Raw genomic sequence first — 26125 nt, 5'->3', positions numbered from 1 at the left:
TCTACACATATGTTATATATATACATAGGACACACACTGCACTGCACAGACATGTAAATTGTATTACTCACTATGAATGAGGATGAAAAAGTGACAATCACGTAACTCCAACAGGTAATATGATCTAATCATCAAAGCAAGCGTTTCCCTAAATCACCTGCCACTGCTCAGGCCTCTTCAGCTAAAACTAAACGTTTCTTAAAACAGGTTGCCAAAGTCTGGAGGCTGGTGAGGAGCCCCGAGGGGACGGTGTGCGGTTCTCTGTGCTCCCCCCACGGTCATGGGCGCGGCAGCCCCCCATCCAGCATCTGTGCTGGGACTGCAGCCTTACTCTCAGGGGTTGAGGAAGACCCTCCTGAGTGAGGATGGAGGGGTCCAGCAGGCCCGGAACAGAGGGTCCCCCAGCATGCAACCCCACCCCTACTGGGACTCCTGGGGCACCCCGGGCCGGGCTGTCAGGCTGCCCATCGCACTCCGCCGCCCACCTCCGCAGGGATCTCGGGGGGTCAGAGGCTCGGTCTGCGGGGCGCAGTCTCAGGTGGGCAGAGGGAGGGGCCCAGGTGCTGCCTGGAGTCGAGGTGAGGACCAGAGGAGGACTGAGGGCCCCCAGGGGATGCATCTGCGGCCCTCCGACAGCCCTGGGAGCCCCCCGGCATGCTGTCCGGATGCAACGTGCACTGATGCCCCTGGGAGGGGGCGGGGAGGGCCTGGGGCAGGGAGGCCGGGGCCAGGTCGGCAGAGGGAAGGAGCCCAGCCCCACCAGGAGTCACGGTACAACCATGAGGGGGACTCGGAGGCCACAAGGCATCCAGGTCGGCCCTGCTGTCAGCCCTGAGAGACCCCCGGCAGGGCTGTGGGAATAAGCGCCACCCCCGACCCCCGCTTCCCTCTCAGGGGTCCTGGCTGGGGAGGGCCTGGGCCTCAGGGGACCAAACACAGGTGGGCGGGGGGGGGGCCCGACCAGCTGGGAGGGAAGGTGAGGAGCCGAGGGAGGGCTGAGGGAACCCAGCGGGATCATCTCAGCCCTGGGAAGCCCTGGGCTTGGTGGCCTGATGTGCTGTCCATAGATTCCCACCGGGGGTCTCAGGACAGTGAGGGCCTTGGTGTGAGGGTCCGGCCCTGGGTCAACACAGGGGGCGTCCCAGGACCTGCCAGAGCTCAAGCTGAGGACCCTGAGGGAGGACAGAGGGGACCCCACTGACCCCGCCCCTGCCGACAGCCCTGGGCAGTCCCGGGACGGAATGAGCACTTGGCAAGGCGTTTTGACTTCGGCATCCAGGTCTCAGAGATACTGGGGACCTGGGATAAGGGGCGGGGCCTCATGAGCGCAGAGGGTAAAATGTCAGGTCCCTGGTGGACTAAGGTTAGGGCCCTTAGGCAGGACTGAGGGGACCCTGAGGGAGGACAAAAGGGACCCACCAGATCCCCGCCCTTGCAGGTGGCCCTGGGAGGCCCCGGGGCGGGATGAGCACAGTAGGCCTGTCCTGACTTCCTGACGTCCAGGTGTCAGAGATACTGGGGACCTGGGATAAGGGGCGGGGCCTAAGGTGGGTGGAGGGGAGAATCGCAGGTCCAGCTGGGAGTCAACGTGAGGACCCTGAGGGAGGACAGAGGGGACCATGGACCTCAGATCAGAGTCGGCCTGGGAGGTCATAGGGCAGGAGGGCCACTTACAGCACTTCCTGACATCCGGGTCTCATAGAGAGTGGGAACCTGGTATGCGGGGCGGGGTGTCAGGTGGGCAGAGGGGAGATTCCCAGGTCCTGCCGGGGGTCAAGGTGAGGACCCTGAGGCAGGACTGAGGGGACCCTGGACCCCAGAACAGAGGGGACCTCAGAGAAGCTCACCCATGCTGTCAGCCCTGCTAGGTCTCTGGCAGGGCTGACGGGACGTTGCAGGCTCTCACCTCTGCCACGTGGTTGGGGATGGAGGCGTCTTGGGATGCGAAGACCTTGGTCTGAGGTGAAACATCAGGTCAGCAGAGGGAGGAGTCCCAGGATCTGCCAGGTGTCAAGGTGTGGACCCCGAGAGAGGACTGAGGGGAGCCCGATCCCCGGAACAAAGGGGGGCCCACAGAAATCTGGCCTGACCCAACTGTCAGCCCTGGAAACCCCAGGCAGGACCTGTCTCACTGACCCCTCCTCATTTCCAGATGGGTGGGCTCAGGGAGGCGGGAGCCTTGCTCTGGGGGTCTGGCCTCAGGCCCTGGCAAGGGTCATGGAGAAGACTGGGGAGACCCCTCCTCACAGAGTACTTGGAGCCCAGCCGGCCCTGTCCCTTTTGTCAGCCGTGGGTGTCCCAGAATAGGTGGGTACATGGACTGCCCCTCACTTCCTCTTCTGGTATCTTATGGAGGTGAGGCCTTGGCTGAAGGAGATGAGTCACAGTCAGCAGAGGGAGCTGTCCCAGGCCCTGCAGTGTGTCAAGGTGGAGACTGAGCCGACCGCCCATCGTCCCAGCACAGATGGACCCCATGGCGTTTGGTTGTCCCTTGTGAGCCCTGTTAGCCCCTGGGCACCATGGCCAGATGTGGAGGTCCTCACGCCCTTCTTTTCAGCGCAGGGAATGTGTCTTGAGAATTTTGCCTCAGGACAGCAGACAGAGGGCCCAGGCCCTGCCAGGGGGAAGGGGAGGCCCTGCCCTGAGTGAGCACACAGGGGGCCACCCACGCCAGGACAGTGGGAACCTCACAGAGTCCGGCCCACCCCTCCTACCAGCACCGAGGGGCCCAGGGCTGTGCCACAATCTACACCCGAGGTGCGCCCTCCATTCCTCTTACAGGGGCTCCAGGAACCAGGAGGCGAAGGCCCAGGTCTGAGGCACGTGTCCTCAGGCCACAGAGCAGAGGAGGTCCAGGCAGCGCCAGGAGTCAAGGTGAGGTGCGCGCCCTGAGTGTGCACCCAGGGGCTCCCCCTCCCAGAACACAGGGGACCCCACAAGGCCCAAGTCACCGCACCTCCCCACACCCCTCTCAGCCCCGGTCGGTACCTGGGGCTGCGCTGGCTGCACCCTGAGGAGCCACCTCGCTTCCTTCTTCAGGTTGGCAGGGGACAGGCCACCCAGGAGGAGCGCTCCTGTGATGCCCGAGGGCACCCCTCCAGGCGAGCCCTGTAAGTGGCCTTTGTCAGAGCTGCCCAGGGTGCGTTTCTCCGCCGAGGCCGCTCACACCCCCTCTCACCCACAGGCCCGTGGTCCCCACCTGTCGCCCCTGCCCAGACTCCCGTCGGCGGCCCGACCCCAGTCATCAGGCCCCTGGTCGAGATGAGCGAGCTGCGCCAGCCTGAGGCAGACCTTCAGGCCCCAGTCCAGGCCCAGGGCCCGGTGGAGGCGCAGCTGTTCGGGGCTGCGGGCGAGGAGGCCGCATCCCCCTCGTCCTCCTCCTCCCCCGTCGCCCCCTCCTTCTCTGCCTGTGCCGAGTCCTTGCCCCAGGAGGCACTTACTGTGCTGATGGCTGACCTGGTGGGGTTCCTGCTGCCCAAGTATTGCACAAAGGAGACTACCACAGAGGCAGAAATGCTGACCATCCTCAAAGATTACCAGGACCACTTCCCCGTGGTCTTCAGCTGAGCCTCCGCGCACACGCAGCTGGTCCTTGGCCTCGACGTGAAGGAAGTGGACCCCAGCAATCACTCCTATGTCCTGGTCCCCGCCCTGGGCCTCGCCTATGATGGGATGCTGAGTGACGGGCCGAGCATGCCCAAGCCCGGCCTCCTCGTGTTGCTCCTGGGCCTGATCCTCCTGGAGGACGACTTTGTTGCCCCAGAGGAGGAGGTGTGGGGAGCACTTAGCAAGGTGGGTGTGTGTGCCGGGAGGGAGCACTACATCTATGGGGAGCCCAGGGAGCTCCTGACCAAAGTGTGGGTGCAGGAGGGCTACCTGGAGTACCGGCAGGTGCCCCACTGTGACCCCGCCCGCTATGAGTTCCTGTGGGGTCCCCGGGCCCATGCGGAGGCCAGCAAGTGGCAGGTCCTGGAGTATCTGCTCAGGGCCAGTGGATGGGATCCCAGGTCCTTCCCATCCCTGTGTGCAGAGGCTGTGAGCGATGAGGAAGAGGGGGCCTGAGCCAGAGCAGAAGCCAGGCTCCTTCCAGGCCCACGTCCAGCAGCTTCTCCCGTGGGGCAGGAAGGGAGGCTGATCCTTCGCTCGGAGTTTGAAGAGGGCCCGGGCCTGTCGGGGGAACCCGGTGTGCAGCATCTTTGGGTTCCTGTTGTGTATGATGACATGGAATTTCATCTCTGTTTTCTTTAGGAAATTTTCAAATATTGTTCCACTTAAAAGAAGGCTTAATAAGCTTCAGTATCTAAGTTTGTGAATGACATTAATCACACATGTATTTGCACTAATTCAGTTCAACAACAAGAGTTTTGCTATTGTGTAAAACAAATAGTAAGATTCCCATATTATTTTGTGATCCTGAACAAGATAACATAGCATTGGAATAGGAATTTACTTGGAAATGTGAAAGTAATTAGCAGTACAACTGAAGGCCACCCCGTTGTTCCTCGGGACACACCATCGTCGGCTCAGTGGTGCATGCCCTGCTGTGGGACTGTCCTGTTCCCACCATAGGGCAGGACCAGGTCCCGGGCATGTGGGCCAGAGGGGGAGTGGCTGCCCTAGGGGGAGCGGGCATTGCCAGCGCCCATCGTCCTGGCGAGAGGCCACCCGTGGGGCCCTCAGGAAGGGAGACTCTTGGGAGATGGAGGGCCACCGGGTGGGGTGTAGCGGAGGCACATTGTTGGGGACCCTGGGGGGGGGCCGGGACCCGTGGGCTCTGGTTGCTGTTAGAAGTTCCTCTCTGTGTTCCTCTCTGTTCAATGGTTTCAGTCAATATTTCTCTTTAATAAATTTCCCTGAAAGTTTCAGCTGAGTCTGGCCTCTGCTGTGGGCAATGGAGGGAAAGGGCTGCTGGGGGTGAGGGCGGGGGTCCAGAGTAGGATTCCTGCTCAGCACCCACGGGACACCTCTCCAGTGAGAGGGGAGGGTAGGCACTTTGCAGACCCAGACATGGTGAGGGTTTCTCTTCCATTTCATAGGTGAATTGTAAAGTTTTAGCGAAAACTGATAATTGCCTAAAAAGGCAGTAGAGAATTTAAAATGTAAATTAAAAAAATTATCTCAGCAGGAAGAAGGGAACATAGGAGCAAAAATAGATGGACAGACAGTGCTATGGACTGAATATTTGTAAACCTCTCCCCCTCATTCACCTGTTAAATTCTAACCCCCAAAGGGATGGGATTTGGAGGTGGGTCCCTGGGAAGTGATTAGCCCATGAGGAGGGAGCCCTCATGAATGAGATTATTGCCCTTGTAAAAGAGACCCCAGACAGCTGCCTCATCCTCTTCTGCCATGTGAGAAGATGGCTAGTTGATACAACTAGACAAGAAATCAGTCCATATAAAGAAGAGCTTTATTACTAGTACTTTATTACTCAGCTGTACAAAGGAACGAAATTGGGTCATTTGTAGAGACGTGGATGGTTCTAGAGACTGTCATACAGAGTAAAGGAAGTCAGAAAGAGAGAAACAAATATCGTATATTAATGCATGTATGTGGAACCTAGAAAAATGGTACAGATGTACCGGTTTGCAGGGCAGAAGTAGAGACACAGATGTAGAGCACAAACGTATGGACACCAACGTGGGAAAGTGTTGGGGGCGGGGGGGTGGTGCTGTGATGAATTGGGAGATTGGGATTGACATATGTACACTAATATGTATAAAAGGGATAACTAATAATTACCTGCTGTATAAAAAAATAAATAAAATAAAATTCAAAAATTAGAAAAAAAGAGAAAGAAAAAAGAATAGCTTTATGACATTAACAATCACAGCAGAAACCCACCTGTAAAGACAGATTGACCTATGTGCCACCATGGGCTCTGCATCTCCAAGTTTGCTCCTCCCACTCCGCAGCCTTGCAGGGAGGCCTTCCTATTGGTGGAAGGCCAATGGGCGTGTCTTTTGCTTCCGAAGGCGCCAAGCCTTGGGACCTCAGGCCCTCAGTGCGCATGGCTACTGCTGCTTCCGTAGCAAAGCGCCTCCTCACGTGCTCTTCTGATCCAACCACTTTCTCTGTAAGGAGACGTCTAGAACTTTCTCCCTCATCTTCCTCGGGCTTCCGGGAGCACCCGGAAACCCACGTGGCGTTCGCACAGAGTGCCTGGGACAGTGGGCTGCACAGTTCCTGGCTGCAGTGCTGAGACGAGCTCTTCAGCCCCTTCTGAGCGGGACTCCGGTGTCATCCACAGAGTCAGAGAAAGTCAGGAGACAGGCGGGGGCTTTGCCGGCTGCTGGACTCCGCAGGTACCGGGGGCGCTGGGAAGGAGTGGGGGTGGGGGGAGGGGTACGGGCTGCTCGATGGGGAGTGGGGGAGGGGCGGCGGAGGGCAGCGGGCTGAAGGGGGGCTGAGGGAAGGGTCCCTCAGTGTGCGGGTCTGAGGGGAGGACCGCTGGCTGCCAGGGTGGCTGGTGGGGGGTGTTCTGGAGTCGGGGTGCAGAGGGTGGGGTAATGGCTAAGCGCGGGGGGGGGGCCGGAGCGGAGGGCTTCCTCCTGGGCGGGTGGGGCCAGCTTTGGGGGCCAGAGGAGAGGACGACTGGCTGTGGGGGTGGGGAGGACACGACGGGCGGGCCACTCCCCCTCCCCGGGCCGAGACACGAGGCGAGGGCTAACGGCTGCTGAGTGTGGCGGGAGGAAGGCGGAGCTACTCCTGGCGCAGGCGCGGGTCGATGGGGAGGACTCTCGGGCCCCCTCCCCGGGCCGAGACACGAGGCGAGGGCTAACGGCTGCTGCGTGTGGCGGGAGGAAGGCGGAGCTACTCCTGGCTGAGGTGCGGGTCGATGGGGAGGACTCTCGGGCCCCCTCCCCGGGCCGAGACACGAGGCGAGGGCTAACGGCTGCTGCGTGTGGCGGGAGGAAGGCGGAGCTACTCCTGGCGCAGGCGCGGGTCGATGGGGAGGACTCTCGGGCCCCCTCCCCGGGCCGAGACACGAGGCGAGGGCTAACGGCTGCTGCGTGTGGCGGGAGGAAGGCGGAGCTACTCCTGGCGCAGGCGCGGGTCGATGGGGAGGACTCTCGGGCCCCCTCCCCAGGCCGAGACGCGAGGCGAGGGCTAACGGCTGCTGCGTGTGGCGGGAGGAAGGCGGAGCTACTCCTGGCTGAGGTGCGGGTCGATGGGGAGGACTCCCGGGCGCGGGTGCGGTAGGCGTTATGGGAGCTCCCGCCGGGGCAGGGGGTGGGGTGGGGTAGGGTGAAGGACACTCGTGGCAGGAAGGGGGCTCCGGCTCCAGGGTGGGCGAGGGCAAGAGGGGTGGGCTCTGCATCTGGGGTGCGAGAGGCGAGAGCCCCTGGCTCTGAGGGTGCTCGGGGGAGGACTCCCCGGTGTGGGGAGGTGAGAGAGGCAGTCTGATCTCTACGCATGGGGGGGCGCCCGGCTTGCAGGGCCCAGAGCGGAGCGCCAGCAGGTGGTAGGTGGGGGAGGGTGTATGGGGGGATGTAGTGGGGGAGGGTGCGGGGAGGAGCCGCCTGGCCACGAGGGGCGTAAGTGATGCTGAGAGGGCAGACGCTGGGGCTGCTGTGATCCGGTGGAGGCTGTTGGCCATGGCAGATGGATTTGTGGGGGTCCAGGGAGGGGCTCTGGCCCCCTGCATGAGGCATCGAGAAGCTCCAGGTCGCCTCTGTCCGGGTGGCACAGGAATTGCAGAGGTGGGTGGGCGGGGCGAGGCCCTGGCCTCCACACAGTGTACAGATTCTTTACGAGGGTGCTTTGCACATTCACCCGGACAGGCCATACCAGAGTTGTAAAAAAGTCTCCATAAATTTAACAGTATTGCAATTTTACATGATAAGTTTTCTTATCATGGGGAAATGTTATTTGATGGTACTAATGATAATATATCTTTAAATATTGGGAAACCCATGAATGAAAGAAAAAAATCACAGAGGGACTTAGAAAATATTTCAAAGTGAATACTCAAAAAACACAACTTACCAAAATTAGTGGGAGGCAGCAAAAAGCGACAGGAGGAAACTGTATTCTTCTAAATGCTTCTGTTAGAAGAGTCAGGACATAAAATCAGTGAGCTAACAGCCCATTTAGAGGTGCTAGAAGAAGAAGAGCAAAGGAAACATAAAATGAAGTAATAAGAGAGCTAAGAGAGGAAATCAGTGATAGAAAGCAAATTATGGACACGATGAACAAAGCCATGCTCTTCTTTGAAAAGAGCAAGAAAACTGAGAAAGTCCTAGAGCGATGAATCAAGGAAAAATAGAAAGAACGCTGATCACCAATGTCAGGAATGAAAGAGGGCTAACGTTACGGATCAGATGTACATTACAAAAGAGAATATAGGGATATTATGGAAATGTTTATGCTAAAAAATTGGAAGACTTGAAAAATCCCTTGGGAGAAAGGCAGCTTCCTAAAACTGAGGCCAGAAATGGAGAAAATGTGACGAGCCTTCTATCTATCTTTTTTTAAAAATTATTTTATTTTATTTTATTATTGCTTCTTGAGTCGTATACAACAAGTGCTCTTTTGTTATTATTTTTAAAATTTATTTTTACTTTTGGCCACGTTGGGTCTTCGTTGCTGCGTGCGGGCTTTCTCTAGGTGCGGCAAGCGGGGGCTACTCTTCGTTGCGGTGCACGGGCCTCTCATTACGGTGGCTTCTCTTGTTGCGGAGCACGGGCTCCAGGCATGTGGGCTTCAGTAGTTGTGTCACGTGGGCTCAGTAGTTGTGGCTCGTGGGCTCTAGAGCGCTGGGTCAGTGGTTGCAGCGCACGGGGTTAGTTGCTCCGCGGCATGTGGGATCTTCCCGGGCCAGGGATCGGGCCTGTGTCCCCTGCACTGGCAGGTGGATTCTTAAGCACTGTGCCACCAGGGAAGTCCCTAGCCTTCTATCTTGTAAATAAATCTAACTTATCAAAAAGAAGTTTCCTTAAGTCAAACAAACAAAACAGGGCAGGGAGGTGCTCCAGGCTGCTGCTGTGAGGGGCAGCAGGGTGGGCTGTGTGGCACAAACATGCTTCTCTCCCCTTTGCACCCACAGGCCGATTCCCACACGTCAACAGTCTGTGCACACCTGTTTGATCGCTTCCCCCCGCCCTCAGGTCCTCGAAGACGGCGATGGCTCTGGCGATACTGCGGGACTGGTGCAGGTGGATGGGCGTGAACGCTCAGCAGTCTCTGCTCATCCTGGGCGTCCCGGACGACTGCAAAGACCAGGAACTCCAGGAGGCCGTGCAGGCTGCCCTGTGTTCCCTGGGCAGGTACCGAGTGCTGGGCAAGGTCTACAGAAAGGAGCTGGGCTCGAGCGTTGCCCTGGTCGAGTTTGCTGAGTATTTAAATCGAAGCTTGATCCCCCGCCAAATACCAGGCAAGGGGGGGCCCTGGACTGTGGTCTGCCTGCCCCAGGCCCCTGATGCTGAGTCACAGGATAGACCCAATTTCCCTGCACAGCCCCAGAGACAAGCAGTGGTTGGCAGGGCAGGTGAGGCAGGAACTGCAGGTCACTCAGGAACTGCAGGTGAGGAGGAAGCTGCAGGGGACGCGGGAGCCGCAGCTATGGAGGGAGACGCAGGTGAGGAGGAAGCCTTAGGTGAGGTGGCAGCTGGAGGTGAGGAAGGAGCTGGAGTTGAGGCAGGAGCTGCAGGTGAGGAGGGAGCCTTAGGTGAGGTGGCAGCTGGAGGTGAGGCAGGAGCTGCAGGTGAGGCAGGGGATGGAGGTGAGGCGGGAGCTGCAGGTGAGGCAGGAGGTGCAGATGAGGCAGGAGCTGGAGGTGAGGCGGGAGCTGCAGGTGAGGCAGGAGGTGCAGATGAGGAGGGAGATGCAGGTGGGGAAGGAGCTGAGGGTCAAGCAGGAGCTGAAGGTGAAGCACGAGTGTCAGATGAGGAGGGAGTTGCAGGGGACAGAAATGTTGCAGGCGTGGCAGGACTTCTGAATATGGCAGGACCCATGGGCGAGGCAATGACTGCAGCTGAGAAAGCAGCTGTGGAAGCGGCAGCCGCCATGGATGAGGCAGGGCCCTGGACCCAGCAGTGGAGGCAGGCCTTGCAGCCCGTGCTAGAGAAAATGGGCTACAAGGAGCTGGGAACCTTCTCTGGGGTGGAAGAGCCGGGCCACGGGGAAGAGTCCTTTGAGAGCTGGCTGGAGCAGGCCAACGACATGCTGCACCTGTGGCGCCACGTGTCTGAGAGGGAGAGGAGGAGGAGGCTGGTGGAGAGCTTGCGCGGCCCCGCGCTGGACCTCCTGTGCGGCCTCCTGGCGGAAGATCCCGAGCTGGCCGCCCAGGACTGCCTGGCCGCGCTGGTGCAGGGGTTTGGGAACAAGGACCCCCGGGTGAGCGCTCGGCTGAAGTTCGTGACCTGTGCCCAGCGGCCCCAGGAGACTCTCTTTGCGTACGTCATGCGCCTGGAAGGCCTGCTGCAGTCGGCCCTGGAGAAGGGGGCCATCCACCCGGCCACGGCAGACCAGGTGCGCGCCCGGCAGGTGCTGATGCGGGCCCGGCTGAACGACACGCTCCAGAAGGAGCTGAGGAGGATGCGGCTGACGCGGAGGCCTCCCAGCTTCTTGGGGATGCTGCGGCTCGTCCAGAAGGCCGAGGCCTGGGAGGCCGACCCGGCTAGCAGTGAGCAGTTCCCAGGGGGAGAAGAGGCCCGTGTGGACGTGGGAGTCCTGGCAGCAGCCGCCCAGGCCGCCCCGGCCCATGAGGCCATCACCGAGGGCACCACTGCAGATGGCACCAAGGCCTCCCCGGCCGGTGAAGATACCGCCGCCCAGGCCGCCCTTTCCAAGGAAGGTAGCGCCGAGGACCACCCAGCGCGTGAAAAGGCCAGTGAGGCAGTTGCCGGCACTGCCGAGGCTGGCGAGGCGGCCCCTGAAGATCATGGTGCCGCCAGGGCAGCCCCTGGCCCTGGGGAGACCAGCAAGGCCTCCGCGGCCACTCAGGAAGATGGAAGTGCTCCCGCCCCTGCGGGCCTAGGTCAGGCAGGACCCTCAGGTGCCCCCGGGGTCCCCATGCCTGGCCGGGTGGGCAGTGCTTCCCCGGTGGCCCCAGGAGGTCCGGGCTGGGAGCCAGAGGGCCTCGCCCAGGCAGGAGGCCAGGAGGCCGAGGAGCCCCCCGAGGAGGGGCTCAAGCCCATCCCAGAAGTGCCGGGAAATGAGGACGGGGCTGCAGAGATGAGCCCCCCGGGGTCCTCCTCGGGCCAGTAGTCTCAGCAGGCCCCGGGGCCCCCAGGCTTGGCGGCAGGGGGAGGCCAGGCCAGGCAGCCTCCTGGCCCCGTGTTAAGGGCCACTCAAGGTGCCTGGGCCTCCCTCCTGAGAGGGGACCCCTATTCATCATCCCCTGGGGCAGGCTGCTCCCTGCACTGGCAAGCCCAAATGTGTCCCTGTAGGTCCCCAGAGGGACTCAGGTGTCAAGGAACCCCCCAGCCCCCGCTCCCCTCCCCCCAACACTCACACCCTAGCCATCGTCCCCCCGGGGAGCCCTGAGGAAGGGAGACTGGGGGGGGATGGAGGGCCGCCGGGTGGGGTGTAGCGGAGGCATTTTGTTGGGGACCCTGGGGGGGGGCCGGGACCCGTGGCCTCCGGTGGCTGTTAGAAGTTCCTCTCTGTGTTATCATACCCTCTGTTCAATGGTTTCAGTCAATGTTTTTGGTTAATAAATTTCCCTGAACGTTTCATCTGAGTCTGGTGTCTGCTGTGGGCAACGGAGGGAAGGGGCTGCTGTGGGTGAGGGCGGGGGTCCAGAGTAGGATTCCTGCTCAGCACCCACGGGACACCTCTCCAGTGAGAGGGGAGGGTAGGCACTGTGCAGACCCAGACACGGTGAGGGTTTTTCTTCCATTTCATAGGTGAATTGTAAAGTTTTGGGGTTCAATTTGTTCTCATGCTGGGATGGTCATGTGTCCTATGTGTTCTGAAAATGGGTGGGGGTGATCCTGGTTTTTTCCTTCACTGGGGGCAGGTGCCACTGGCATCCAATTCCTGGGATCCAGGACCGCTCAAAGTGCGTGATGCATGGCGTGGGGCCCCGAAACAAGGAGCTGTCGTGCCAGGAGGTCTCTAGCCTCCTTGGTGAGAAAGCCAGTATTCGACTGATAGAGTTTTGAAAAAGCCCAAATGTCCTTAAACTTGAGGGATCCTAAAATGTGAAACTCTCCCTGTGGAACAACAGTGACAGCACTCACCAAGCAGCTGGAAATCTCGCCTGGACACTCGTGCGGTTTCTAGGAGAATGGGCACAAACATCCCCATACCACCTCCAGCTGCAAACAGATTTGCTCTCGAGAAGAAAGGACCAGACTGGTGTCACGCACAGGGCGAAGGCCCGGTTGTGCGTGGGGTGGTGGGCAGGGGTGCTCTCTGAAGTGGTAACGTTCAGGGATGGGGGGACCTGGGTTTCATGCTAAAGGCAGTGGGAAGCTGTTGGACCATTTAGGCAGGCCCAGTGGACGCTTTTCCTTCCTTCTGTCCCGGGACGTTGCTAGTTTATGAGGCTGAGCACAGCGCCCACAAGAGGAGCAGAAGATGCCAGGTGTGCAGTCTCCCAGCTTCCCTCGCAGCCAGGGCGTGGGCACAGGACTGGGACCCATCAGTCAGATGCACCCGCTGCCGACTGAGTCTGGGTTCAGGGCTGGGAAGAGCAGGGGCCACATAGATCCCACTCGGGTGGGCGGGTGGTGGCGGGGGCAATCAGACCTGTTTCTCAAGAAGCGGTGGCAGCCATGGTGGTCATGGCAGCACCCAAGTCCCACAGGGGTGGTGCAAACCACAGTGTCTGTGCTCGGTGGTGGGAGGGAGGGAGCCAAAGGGGTGCTTTCACCAAGCCAGCAGCGTGGCATGATTCGGAGCCTTGTTCCTCTCTGCAAAGCCTCCAGGCCTGGCTCTCCAGCCCTCCCCGAATGCTGATGGGACACCTGCCGTCCTTCAGCTAATTCCCTTTGCGCTGCCATTGGCCACAGTGAGATGTGATGACTAAAGATTCCAAGTGGTACAAGGGCCTCCCAACGACACGCCTCGAAAGGACCCCCAGCCCCCAGGCTCCTGCTGGGTGGCTGGGGGTTGAAGGTCATGGCTAATGCCTGCAGGGCGAGTCTGGGGGAAAGCAGGCGCGCGGGGCGGTGGGGGGGCTTAAGGTGCGGGGCCCTAGGAGAATGGGGTCAGGGGCTGGGTCTTCGCCTCCTGTCTCTTGGAACTGAAGTGTGGGGGGAGCCAGTCTGATGGTGAGAGCAGGGCCTGTGGTCTGTGCTCAGAGGCAGGGCGCGCGCCGCTGCCTGAGCAGCCCGTCCAGGCCCAGGTCAAGCTGGTGCCTCCTGCCAGCTGGGTGCGCCTGCTCCGCAGTGAAGACGAGCCTGTGAGGAGCGCGGGCGAGGCCCTGGGATCGGGAGTCTCGAGGCACAGCTTCAGTGAGTGTGTGTGTGTGAGTGTGGGGTGTGCACACGTGGCGTATATGTGGGTGAGTGTGTGTGGTCCATGTTAATGTGTGTGGGTGTGTGGTTTATGTGAATATGTGTGAATGTGTGTGTGACTTTGTGTGTGGGATGTGTGAGTGTGTGTGAGTGTGTGTGCTTTTATGAACGTGTGAGTGAGTGTGGGAGCAGAGTGGCTTCTCTCTCAGGCTGAATTACTTTCTCTGAGACTTCCAGTGGCTTCCCTCTTCCCCGTGAACTGGAGGAAGAGCACATCAGCTGACTCCTTCCAACTGAGGGGGCCAAGGAGACTGGTTGTGGGGGGACCCTGTCCCCAGTGTCCTGCCCTGTCTCCATTCCCCGAAGCTTCAGGTGCTGTACTCATGTCCCACATGGAGTGGCCAGAGACGTCTCCACAGACCTTGACATCCTTTCACATTTCCTTCTCCGTCTCCGGCCCGCAGTCCAAGCCCACATTTTCTAGCCCCTCCTGGTCCTTCTGGGACCCGAGGCAGCTGGCAGAGGCCCACAGAGTGGCGCGCCCTCCACCCCCTGCCACGCCCTTTCCAGCAGACAGGGCTATGTCCATGGCTCTGCAGCCAAGGGCTGCCAGCTCACTGTGTGGACGGCTCTCCCTGAAGCCCCGGGCAGATGCTGCTGGTGCCCCCTCCAGGCTCCAGTCCCATCTTGGTGCCAGCCCAGTCCCTGTGTGCAGAGGGGGAGACTGTATTTGGCAAATGGCCACTGAGATTCCCCCTATGGAGTGGCTGCTTGGGCGGGCAACTCGGTGCCGGTCCCTTGGGGGGACACTGTGGAATTGGTCTTGAGCAGCTCCCCACAAGGGCTTGGTGTGGGAGCTTAAGCCTTGCTCTGCAGACACATTCTAGTGGTCACACTGGGCTTTGGGGGACAAGTTCACCAGAGCGGGGCTCCAGGGACTCTGCTGGCAGCCAGGCCCCCCAGGGAGCCAGCGACTTCTGGGTGAGCAGGGATCTGAGCTCAGGTTGGCCTTGAGGGAGCTTGTGAGCCTGCACTCCAGTGGCCGTCTTGCAGACCCCAAAGCCTGGTCTTTTTGAACACTTTGGGCTGGAGAGGCTGCTTCAATCATCGTCGTGTAAGCTGTCAGTCTTTCCATCTGATGCGTTCCAGACATCTGGCTCATTCCAAGCTCTTGGGGGATCCGAGAACCTTGCCATGGGGGCTGCATCAGGAACTCGTGCTGGCTGCCAGCTCTGCCACAGGGCGGTGCTGTCCTGCGGGGTCCCCAAGAGGTCAGGCCCCAGCAGTTTCCCCTCAGTGATCCTTTCGCCGAGCCCTGCCCTCTGGTGCCCATGGACACAGGTGCTCTCAGGGCTGGGGGGCTCAGGGACCCAAGGGCACACGTGTACTTCTAAAGCAGAAGGTGGATGTTTGCAGGTGCACATAGAGGGGCAGCGAGGAGGGGTGGAGGAAGCAGTGAGGCATCCCCAGCTGGGAGACAGCACTTGTCAAGTGTACCGTGTCGCTTGGGGTAAACTGCAACTAATTTTCCCAGGATTCCCTGCTCCTTATGGTCCCAGGTTCGGGTTGACCACAGGCTGCTGGTTCCTTGCTGCCCATTGCTTCGCTTTGTCCTCCTGGGGTGCCTCGCAGTCCTCATTGCCTTTGCCTTTCAGCAGTTACCTCGGGCCACTTTCTCTTTAACTTCTTCCCAGGGAGCTGGGAAGGTCCGCCATCTAATGCCCTGGGTCACGGTTTAAGGAACCACTCAGCCTTGGGATTGCCCAAGACCCCCGACTTGGTCATCAAAGGGCTGGAGCCCATTCGCCACGCCCAGCCATGTTGGGATATCAGACATCTCCTTCTATGCTAGTCTTCAGCTCCCTTGTGAGGCCCCTGAGAGGCAGCCAGCTGAGGGCTGGCTCTCAGCCATGACACATCTCCCAAGGACCTAGTGTGACGTGTAACAGATGCATTGGATATGACCTCACAAGTATGGTGGCTGGCGGAGGGCAGGGCTGGGTGACAGTTCTCACCCGTCTTCTTCCCCATAGAGCAGCTCTCAGCCTGGACAGGCTAGGTCTTCCCAGCCTGGGCCCCTCCCCAGTCGAGAGCCTGTGAGCTGGTGGAGCTCGGTGCTCTGTGCTCCCGCCTGAATCTTAGCCGCCTGTGAAAGATACCGACTTAAGCAAGGAAGTTCCTTCAAAGCCTTGGGCTTTCCCCCTCTCCAGTTTAACAGAAAAATGATGGGCTGGCCTGGCTTCAAAGAGAAAAATGGCTACAACACCAGATCAAAAATTAGGAAGCTCTCCAACCAAACACTGCTATGTCTGGTCAGGGATAGGGAGCAAGCTGGGCCAGCAATGCATCCTCAGAACTGGAGCAGGAATCAGACTGCCCCAAAGTCCAAGGTTACAGTCCGGAAGATCTGGTTAGATTAATGAAAATTAAGGACACAGAGCACTGGAGCAGTGGAATGTCACTGTGGAGACCCAGGGAGAAGATGTGGACATGTTGGCAAAATCAAGGGCATTCACAGCCCAATATGGGCCCTATACATAAAATGGAAACAGCAACAATTACAAAAATAATAAGAGGAGGAAAGGAACGGAAGCAAACAGGAAAAGAAAAGCACATCACAAGGGGAATTACACAAATAATACAGGAAGACTCTAGATAAAAACAAAAGAAAACAAATTAAAAAAACCCCAAAACTCCATAGATGCAAAAAAGTTTTAGAAAACATGATTGCTCAGAATAAAATTTGAAGAAGAGATGTAGGGTTCAAAGAAGAGACTATAAGAAGGTAGAAGGAAATGAAAGGAACGTAGCAGAACTCAGAAAAGAACTGGAAGAGAAAAATAGAAATATTACTGAGATGAAAGCCACACTGAGAGCAATAACGATTCAAGTAAATGTGACCAAGGAGACCACGTACATAATGGCCACCTGGGGACATAGCAGTTAGGCTTGAAGAAATCACAGAATACAAAATGGGAGAGAGTAGAAGATTGGAGAACAGACGACAATCTGGGAGATAACAAAGGAGATGCAACACATATATAATTGGTTTCCTAAAAAAGAGAACGATCAAGAGAAGAATATCTTCCTGGGAAAAGTCATGCTGGCCTTAGACTTCTCTGAATCAGTTCTCAGTGCCAGAAGCCAGTGGGAAAAGTTTTCCAAACTTCTGAGGAAAAGACAGTTTGCTCCAAGAATGTTCCATTCATCCAACTTGTCCTTCAAGTCTAAAAGCAGAAAGTTAAAATTACCACTGAGAAATAAAGGCTAGCCAACTAAAAGATGAATTGAAGCAAAGAACTTAGAAATGGAAGAACAATCCTGACCACTGAATCCATTTATATGCAGAACTAATATTCCATAACTGTGGAATTATGCATTCATGCTTATCCTACTATAGGACAGAACGTAAATCTTAGAAATCTTGACAATGTAAAAGTAATAATCTAACCAAAACCAGACGTGGAGGACTGAGGGGGCGGGAGGAAGAGTGTGGAATGATTTGTTCATCTGTTAGAGCAGAGAGTCATTGGATACTGTGTTGGAGTATATCATTAACATAATACTTCAGGGACTTCCTTGGCGGTCCAGTGGTTAAGACTCTGAGCTCCCAAAGCAGGGGGCAGAGGTTTGATCCCTGGTTGGGGAACTAGGATCCCACATGCCATGCAAGGCATGACCTAAGACATAAAATAAATAAATAAATAAAGATTAAAGTTAAAAAAAAAACCCAAAACATAATATTCCAAATATTTCAAAAAGCTTAGCATTTTTCAGAATTTCACTCTTTAACTTTTGTGGGATCTTTTAGGAACTAATACTCCTTGTAAAGAAACATTTAGTACAAGTTCAGGTTTCTTGTGATTTCTTTTTCTTTGTTCCCAATCAAATTAAATGAGTGTAATACAGGCATACATCACATATCTCAGGTTCGGTTCCAGACTACATTGATAAAGTGAATATTTCAATAAAGCGAGTCCTGCTCAGTTATTTATTTGAGAAGTATTCACTGTACCCCTCCTGCGTGCGTTTGTCAGTCGAGGGAGGATGGGGCCTGGGCTGGAGTCATCGGCAGGGATAATGGAAAGGGGTGGATGGCTGGACTGGGGGTCCACCGAGGGGCTGAGAAAACAAGGGTTCCTGATGGACTGGAGAGGGGCGTGGGCTTGTGGTCGAGGAAGAGAGACGAGTCAAGGATGATGGGGAGGTTTTCAGCCTGGGCAACTGGATGGGAGTTACTGGTCAGCAGGTGTGTCCATCAGGGGGCGGGGGATGTGCTCCTAACCTGGGCTGCTCTCGTGTTGGGAGAGGGAAGGGCACAGGTTGAGGAGGACATCACCCTGCACGCAGCCTCTGCCGGGTCCTCACTCAGTGTGCCCTGCTGGGAACTGCCTCCCCTGCCACGCTGGCATCTGTGCCCACAGGCTGGTAGCATCTATCCTCCAAGGCTTCTTTCTAGGTCAAGGTGGCTTTCATGGCTGGCCTGAGAAGCCAGCTCTGAGTAGCATGCGTGGTTCAGGTGGAGAAAGAAACAGATTCAAGTCCCAACAAACTACATCTATCGGCCCTTGGCGCAGTGTGTGTGTGTGTGTGTGTGTGTGTGTGTGTGTGTGAGTGTGAGTATGTGGGGGAGCTTCTCATAGATGGAGACAGGCACCCTCTATGGGAAACGGTTGTGTCCCAGCGCCCAGTAGGGGCTTCCCCCGGTGCAACGCCTCCCCAGCTCTGGAGCCACGTTGGGTGATGATAGGGAATGGGCAGGAGGCCAGAAGTATCGAGAAGTATTGCTCCCCTCCCCAGCAGCCTCCCAGTAAGAGATGGGAGAGGGTGCTGCCGGCCCCCTTCACTTCCAAACAACAGCTGCAGAGGCTTGTCTTGGCTTGAAACTTCCCAGGGTACAGAGGGATGCTAGCGCTACCCCCTTTTCCGTCTGCCTCTGTCTCTCTCTCCGCCCCTCTCTCTCCCTCTCTCTGTGTCACACACACAAACACGAAGCCAAGAGGCCCCAGAGGAAAGCCGAGACCTCACTGGGTACAACGTAACCCTGTGCGGCTTCCAGTCAAAGCTAAGAATGATCTAGCCCTTCCTGTTCTCAGAACTGTGCTGTTTCCTAGACAACCAGTTTTGTCTAATCATGGTCAAGGCAACGTACATTTCTGCTCAGAATCAAGGTCACAGTATAATACCAATTCACCACGGCAACAGCAGAGTACTCATGTGACACGGGAGATGGGATTTGCAAGGAAAGCCACATGAAGAGTGCTAGTTCCCTGCCTGCCGAGCTAAGCTTCTTTGTCGCAGGGCCATGGTTATCCTGCACCGTGAAATAGGCTTTACCCTGGTGGAGTCTGGAACCCATGTCCTTAAGAGGTGCAGAGGCCCTTGTAAGTTTGACATAAGTAATTTGCCAGAGCCAGCCAGGCACGTGGTGCCACTGGTAAACCAATGTGTCACAACAGGATCGTTCTACCTGACCTGGCTTCAGGGGCTTAGTTCCGTCTGCAAACCCACACAAGTCACCTTGCCCTTTGTAAACAAGCTCCGCGCTGCCCCAAGTCAAGCTCACTGTGGGACCCAGGCAGCCGCCCGCCATTGGTGGGTCTCAGACGGAATAGCTCTGATGAACTGAGGTTCTAGAACAAAACCTTGTAGCTTAAGATTTGATCCTTTTCCTAATTTTTAGTCCCAAGGCCAATTGTCAGTCACCTCCTAGCTCATGGCTCTCATCTCTGGCCCCCTGAGATCAGAGCGAGGAGGAAGTGCTCCTCTGCTTTGGTAAGCGTGGGCCTGCGACCGCCATGTAGTCTGTGAGTCTGAGCTCAGGTCCGGAGCCTTGGAGCCCTGCAGCCCCATGGGCTGAGGTCTTCATGAAGGTGAATGCCACCTCGCACTGTCTGCCCTACCCCCAGCCCCATGGAGGGGACCGGCTGTTGGCCTCGGGAGAAAAGTGTGGAAAGAGAACACAGGCAGGAAGGAGGGCAAGAGGACCAGCTGGGCATGAGCCTGGCCGCGATCAAGGAGGGCTTGGGGACCTGGGTGGCTGCGCGCGTGTGTGGTCCATGTTGGGGGAGGGGGCGTGGGGAGGGGGCGGACTCCACACACTCTTACTGTTGCTGTTGATGTCAGAACTCGGGACGGCAAGTCCATGTCCCTTCTGCCCTCTATCCCAAGGCGGTGCCAGGTGTTTGAACTGGGGTAATGGGGTCCCACAGCAGTGACATTTTTTAAAAAGGCCACCAGGACAAAAGGAAACATTAGGTGTAACACCAGCTCCCGGATGGCTTCGCATCCATCCTGGTCAGTGAGAACGCACAGGTAACCATGCTGGGTTAGTGAGTCCTCAAAAATGCACGCTTCTGACGACCCTCAAATGTCATGCGGGCCTCCCCCGGCCCTGATTCAAGTTAGGACGCATGGGCGGGGGCAGCCATTTCTCTGGTGCTGAAAGCAGGACATGTTTCTCAAGATGACATGAAACGTACAGGGTGGCAGGCCCGAAGCTGCAGCACCAGGAAAGAGGCACTGTGAGAGGGGCCTCCTCAGCGCTCCTGGGGCCCTGGGTCCTGCCTGAGGCGTTGAAGGCCAGTTTCAAGTCCCCCTCCTAGGTGAGGGCAGGTGATGGGGTCTCTGAGGGGCCCTCGGGAGCAGAGATGTAGTGAGAAGTGCCACTGCCTTCTATTTGTGTCTCTGAGCGCCCCAACCAGAAAGAAGGTGGCACAGAGGAGCCCGCAGATACATTTTGCTCCTGGCATGCTAGCATCCCTCACTGGCCGCCCGTGCCCTCTCCTTCCCAGGCAGGGTTGTGTCTCCACATTTGGGAGCCCAGACTCTGAAGCCCGCCGTGACACAGCACCGTCTCCAGGGGTCTCCTGCCTTGCCTCGGTTACTGCCTGTGACCGCATGGGCCACTTCTCTCTCACCCACTGGCCTGAGAGCCTCCCTTGGGGACCTCTCAGAGCCCAACGGACCCCTCTTCCACCCGAAGGCGCCATTTCCAGAAGCCCTGCCTTGGTGACTTCTATTTCAGAGCTCCAAGGCCTCGAGGTTGAGAACTGGCCCTCAGTCAGTGAGCACAGCTCCAAGGGCAGGGTCTGGGAGGGTGGCCAGTGGTGACAAGATCTGTCCTCGATCAGCAGCTCAGCTGATGGAAACATGTGTTCTAACTTAGAGAGTTCCATGACTCAGGCCAGGGTCTCCCAGGAAGGGCTGGAGGCAACTTCTGTAGCCACGTGGTCAAGTGATCAAAGCCCGCCTGATGGGAAACGCTCTCAACTCCACTGCTTTGGTTACCAACTTTCCGAAACTTACATTCTGTTCGGATCTCACGGTTCAAGGAAATGCCAAAAGCACTTTGTAGCAGATGCTGTGCTGGGCACTTTTCCACAGCTCACCTCATTTCATCTTTACAACCCCTCCCTTCACTTATTCTGCCAGTGGTTGTTGAGGCCCGGCCCACGCCAGGCTAGGTCTTGGGGCACATGAAAGCCCAGAGGACGGACTCAGGGAGGTGGACATTCATGGAAGACCCCACTCTCACGTTAGAAAAGAATGGACTGGGAGAAGTGCTCCAAAGTGAACAGGTAGGATAGAGATGAACAGGGGTGGGACTCAGGGAAGACGATCTGAGCAGGTGACCTTGAATCTGAAACCTGAAAGACAAGCAGTAGGGGGCAGGAGGGTGTTCCATGGAAGTGAGACACTCGTGCCAAGGCCTCGTGTGGCACACGTGACCCAAAATGTGGAACACGATGGGAAACTGAGGCTTCCTTTGCCAGAACCATTATGTTATGACCCCACTTCTTTCCTGGCGGGATGACTATTTCCCTTTCATGACCACGAGCTCCGTGAGGGCAGGGAACGTGTGGTTCCCCCAGACACCCCAGCTCCTAGCCCTTTGCCTGCGCACAGCAGGTGTCGTTCTAGGACACCGAAGTTTGTGGAGCACCCGCTCTGGCCCGCCTGGGCCAGGAGTTCTGGGCACAGACATGGAACTCAGAGTTTGGTGGGGGAGTGGGAAGCTCCCTGTGGGCCACACCCCCCCTTCCTAGAGGCCCGAGAGTGAGCCACCAGGGACCCCCGAGATCCATTTGGAAACCTTGGCTACAGCTGAGCCCACCAGCCTCACCACCCACTCTTGCTGGTAGGTGCTACGATGCCAGCTCCCTGGGCCTCCCCCTCCACCCCCCGCTCCCTGCACTGCCCTCCACCGTCTCCTTTGTGCTCCTCCCCAGACCTTCCACTGTGCCCTCCTCCAGCCCGCACCCTCCTCTCCTGCACCTCCTGCTTCAGCTGACGTGTGTCTCCAGGGGCCACCACCTCACGCTCCTCTTGTCTCCCCACCTACAGAGTCACTTCCTGTACCTGCGTTCCTCTGCCTGGGTATACATTCTGGCCCTTCTAGTCAGATGCGTCTCGAGTGTCCCTGTTGCTTGTGCCCCCCTTGGTTCCCTGCTCTTGTGGGCACACCCTGGGCCTGCCCCTTCCCTGACAGCCAAGCGCCTCCTCATTCTGTCCTCCCCCCACTCCTGCTCCTCCACCCTCCTGTGACCTTGACGGGAGAGAGCACCAGCCCAGCCCCTTCCGGGCTCCCCTTCTTCACTGCCTGGAATTTCAGGGCTGCCCCTTGACCACCTCCTCGGCACCCCTGCCTCCCACGTTGCTGCTCATTCATCCCATTTCTTGAGCACCAACTGTGTGCCTGGCACTCTGCTAGGCACTGAGACAGAGCCGGGAACCCAAATCAGCCAGTTCCCTGCCCTCACGGATGTCACGGTCCAGACACAGGAAAGTCACCTCACAGTTAAACAACTGATTACAAATGGTGATAAAGTGCTGTGTAGGAAAATGCCAGGCATCCTGAGAGCCCAAAAGGGTCCAAGTGTAGTCTAGGAGGAAAGGGGGCAGAAAAGGGGCCTCGAGGAAGTGACTTTTATGCTATGATCTACAGGAAGAGGAGGAGCAGAGTCCCTTCTCTTGGGTGTTAGCCTGCTGCAGCCATGTGTTCAGCCAGGGACCAAATCATGATTGGCAAGTGTATTAGTTAGCTATGGCTGCGTAACAAATTATCACAAACTCAGTGGGCTTCACCAACACCCACTTATTAGCTCATAGCCCTATTGGTCAGAAGTTCCAGGAATGATGTGGCTCAGTCCTCCCTCAGGGCCTCACAGGTTTCACTCAAGGTGTCACCAGGCTGCCTTCTAGTCTGGAGTCTCATCAAGGTCATTGGCCACGTTCAGCTCCTTGTGGCTATAGGAACAAGATCCCCATTTCCTCGCTGGCTGTCAGCTGGGAGCTGCTCTCAGCTGGCCGAGACTGCCTGCATTCATGCTACATGGCCCCCTCCATCTTCAAAGACAGTAGGAGAATTTCCTTCTCATTGAATCCCTTTCATGCTTTGAATCTCTGACTTCCTGGTCTCTGGCTACTAGACCCAGATATAAAGGGCTCCTGGGATTAGGTCAGGTCCACTGGGGATAATTTCTCTTTCTTAAAGTCACCTGCGTCCTAGAACATAACCCAGTCATGGGCGTGGTGGCCCATCAGATTTGCAGGCTGGGGCATCACACAGGGGCTGGGACTTGGGGTATGTCAGAGAAAAATCAAAGCTGAACCCTAGTTAAAGTGGCAAGAACAAATGTTACTCAGTAATATACTATTGCACTGGGGAAAAGAGCCCAGTGTGAACTCAACACCACTCCAATCCGTACAGAGGGGACTGGGAGTTTTAAGTGGGGGTGGTCCACGTGAAACCTGCACGGCTTCGCTAACTGTTGCTTCTCAAAGTTAGGCTCCTGCCATCCCACAGAGGCTGGGAGATAAGGGCCCATCTTCAGGCGTGGGCTAGAACAAACTGCAAGTTCTTTTGGCAGCCTTGAGTTTTCTCAGGCCGGCACTCTAAGGAGGCCAGGGTCATTCTAGGGAGGCCGACTGGAGCTGTTAGAAACTGTGTTAGTGTTTTGTTCAAGTCTTTATCGGCCAAGGTTGAGGCCTTGTGGAGAAGAGGGCTCAGAGGAGGAATTCTGCCAACCACAGTGAGCCCCTCATGCGGGTCTCATCCCACGTGCCAGTGGGTGCTTCGGCATGGCCACGAGTGCATCCAGGGTTTGTGGGGCCTAAAGCTTATGCAATTTGGAGGCCCCTCTTTAAGAAAAAGAACATAAAATTACAAATACGATATTGCTAGTGCCCCTCCCAGGACCTGAGAAGGAGCCTATGCTAAGGAGCTTATACAATCGGGGGAGTCAGAAGTCTGAAATCAGTATCATTGGGTCAAAATCGAAGTGTCAGCAAGCCTGTGCTCCCTCTGGAGGCTCTAGGGGAAAATCCATTTCCTGGCCTTTTCCAGCTTCTAGAGAGAGGCACCTGCAATCTTTGGCTTGAGGCCCCTTTGTCCATCTTTGAAGCCAGCGGTGCAGCATCTTCTAACTCTCTCTCTGCTGCCATCACATTGCCTTCTCACTTCTGTGGTTCAGATCACCCTCTTATAAGGATTCACATGATCGCAGTTAGGGCACTCCCAGATCTTCCAGAGTTGTCTACCGGTCTCAAGGTCCTGAACTCGAGCACAACTGCAAGGTACCTTTTGCCATATAAAGTCACATTCACAGGTTCCAGGGATTAGAATGTAGACATCTTTTGGGGGCCACCACAAGTCCACTGGCCTTGGCTACAGGGGCTCACAGCAGTACAGGAGGTGCAGAAGCCTTGGGAGCACAGCCAGGGGAGAGTCTGCCCCCTCTGGAAAATTCTGCTTTCTGCTGGGATTTGCAGCACAATCCAAATGGAATGTAAGAACTGGGAAGCCGGCCTAGAAGATTCAATCCCTGCAACGGCTGAGTCCCTCGTACCTAGAATTCCGTTATGCTTACTCAGGAACTGGGAAGGACTGTAAAGGTCCTGGCCCAGCTGGGGTCCAACGAGCTCAGAATCACAGCCTGTGGAGGGGCGGGCCACTGCAGTCACCTAAAAGGGACAGCTGATGGATTGATCGGTCCATTGGGAACCACCTGATGGTTCAAACAGGCGGGGGCGGGGGGCACTCCCATACTGCCTGGTTTCCTGCTGTGGTCGCATTTCCCTCTTCCTTTGGGTTATTGAGCATGAAGCAAAGTCTACTGTGTGTGAATCCGAGGCCCCTCTTTGGTCTTGAAAGGGCTCTGTCCCTCCTGTCAGCCTCACATTCTCTCGGTCTAGCAGGCTCCAGGCTGAGCTCACAGGTGCCCTCTGTCCTCCGGACCATGGGGACTGCCCCCTGTGGTTCTCCCGGCCTCCAGGTCGGTCTTCTCCAAACTCTACTCCACCCAGCAGTAGAGGGGTCCTTGGCAAATGCCACTCACATCTTGCCCTCACCTGCTTAAAGCCGCTCAGTGGCCCCTTGCTGCCCCCAGTCGAGAGGCCAAGCCCGGCAGGAGAACTGGCCCCAGCTCCTCAACATGCCCCCACCCTTCTGCACACAAAAGTCACCAGAGTGAACACCGCCTCTCGGATGGACACACCCCACCCTGCTGAACTCGCCATTCTCTCACGCTTCTCCTTTGTTCAAAGCCTTCCTTTTCCTCAGGGTCAAGCCCGATTCAACTCCCATCCCTACTGGACTCTGGAGGGAGCTCCATTGCATTCTGCCCCAGGCACTACTGCTTGGTGCACTCACAGGGGTATGGCTTTCATGGGGCTGCCATAACAAAGGGCCATGAACTGGGGGGCTTAAAGCAATGGAAATGCATCCTCTCGCAGTTCTGGAGGCAGAAGTCTGAGGTCAGGTGTGGGCAGGGTTGGTTCCCCCTGGAGGCTCTGAGGGAGAATCTGTCCCAGGCCTCTCTTCCAGCTTCTGGTGGTGGCCAGTAATCCTTGGTGTTCCTTGGCTTGTGGCCACATCACTTCAATCTCTGCCCCCATCTTCACGTGGCTTCTCCTCTGTGTCTGTGTCTTGTCTTCTGTCTCTTATATGGACCCTAGTCATTGGATTTAGGGTCCACCCTCATCCAGAATGATCACATATTGAGATCCTTCACTTAATCACACCTTTTCCCCAAATAAGCTCAAGTTCACAGGTTCCACGTGGATATGTCTTTTGGGAGGCCACCATTCGACTCTCTACAACAGGTGTGTGTTTTCTATTGCTGCATAACAAGTGACCAAAAATTTAGCAGCTTTCAGCAGCACACATTTTAATCTCCCAGTCCCTGGGTTAGGTATTTGGGCTTGGCTGGTCCTCTGTACAAGATCCTGCCAGGCTGTAATCAAGGTGTTGGCTGGCTGCATTCTCATCTGGAGGTGCAAGGGTCAATGCGCCTGGAAGCAGCCCTCAAGCAATGACAGATGAGACTTGCAGGATAAATACCTCAGCTCCCTTGCATCTCAGGCTTGAGATTCACTTGTCCACAGTGGTGACTTGCTTGATAACATACCCAGTGCTGACATCCTTCCTTCCCTGCCTCACTTCCCCATTCTCCCACTGGCCTTCATGGGGTCACTTTTAAAATAAACTACTTTCACTTAAATCCTCATTTCAGGGTCTGCTCTGGGAAATGCAATCTAAGACATGAGCCCTTTGTCTGTCTGGGAGAAGAGAGTTCCAGGCAGAGGAAACAGTGCAAAGGCCCTGTGGCAAGAACAGAAAGGAGGTCAGTGAGGCCAGAATGGAGTGAACATGGGGGAGAATGGTAGGAAATAGCGCCGAAAGTAAAATTGGGAGGGTGTGGTGTCACAGAAGC

The 26125-nt window shown here is 56.8% G+C and overlaps 1 protein-coding gene and 1 pseudogene across 2 annotated transcripts; both read left to right on the top strand.

The window, feature by feature from the left end:
• Nucleotides 1-3456: 3456 nt before the first annotated feature.
• LOC309620184 (melanoma-associated antigen 10 pseudogene) lies at nucleotides 3457-4062 on the top strand (annotated as a pseudogene). The gene has a single exon. The product of its transcript is annotated as a melanoma-associated antigen 10 pseudogene (transcript).
• Nucleotides 4063-8880: 4818 nt separating this feature from the next.
• On the top strand, nucleotides 8881-11211 carry LOC309620183 (paraneoplastic antigen Ma6E-like; the record flags this gene model as incomplete). The annotated part of the gene is made up of 1 exon (XM_082376236.1): nucleotides 8881-11211. The coding sequence occupies exon 1, from the start codon at nucleotides 9127-9129 to the stop codon at nucleotides 11209-11211; it is 2085 nt and encodes a 694-aa protein (XP_082232362.1). The 5' UTR covers nucleotides 8881-9126.
• Nucleotides 11212-26125: the final 14914 nt, after the last annotated feature.

Source organism: Balaenoptera borealis (genome assembly GCF_965194805.1).
Source record: "Balaenoptera borealis genome assembly, chromosome: X".
Classification (NCBI taxonomy): Eukaryota; Metazoa; Chordata; class Mammalia; order Artiodactyla; family Balaenopteridae; genus Balaenoptera; species Balaenoptera borealis.
This window is presented reverse-complemented; position numbering and strand designations above follow the sequence as displayed.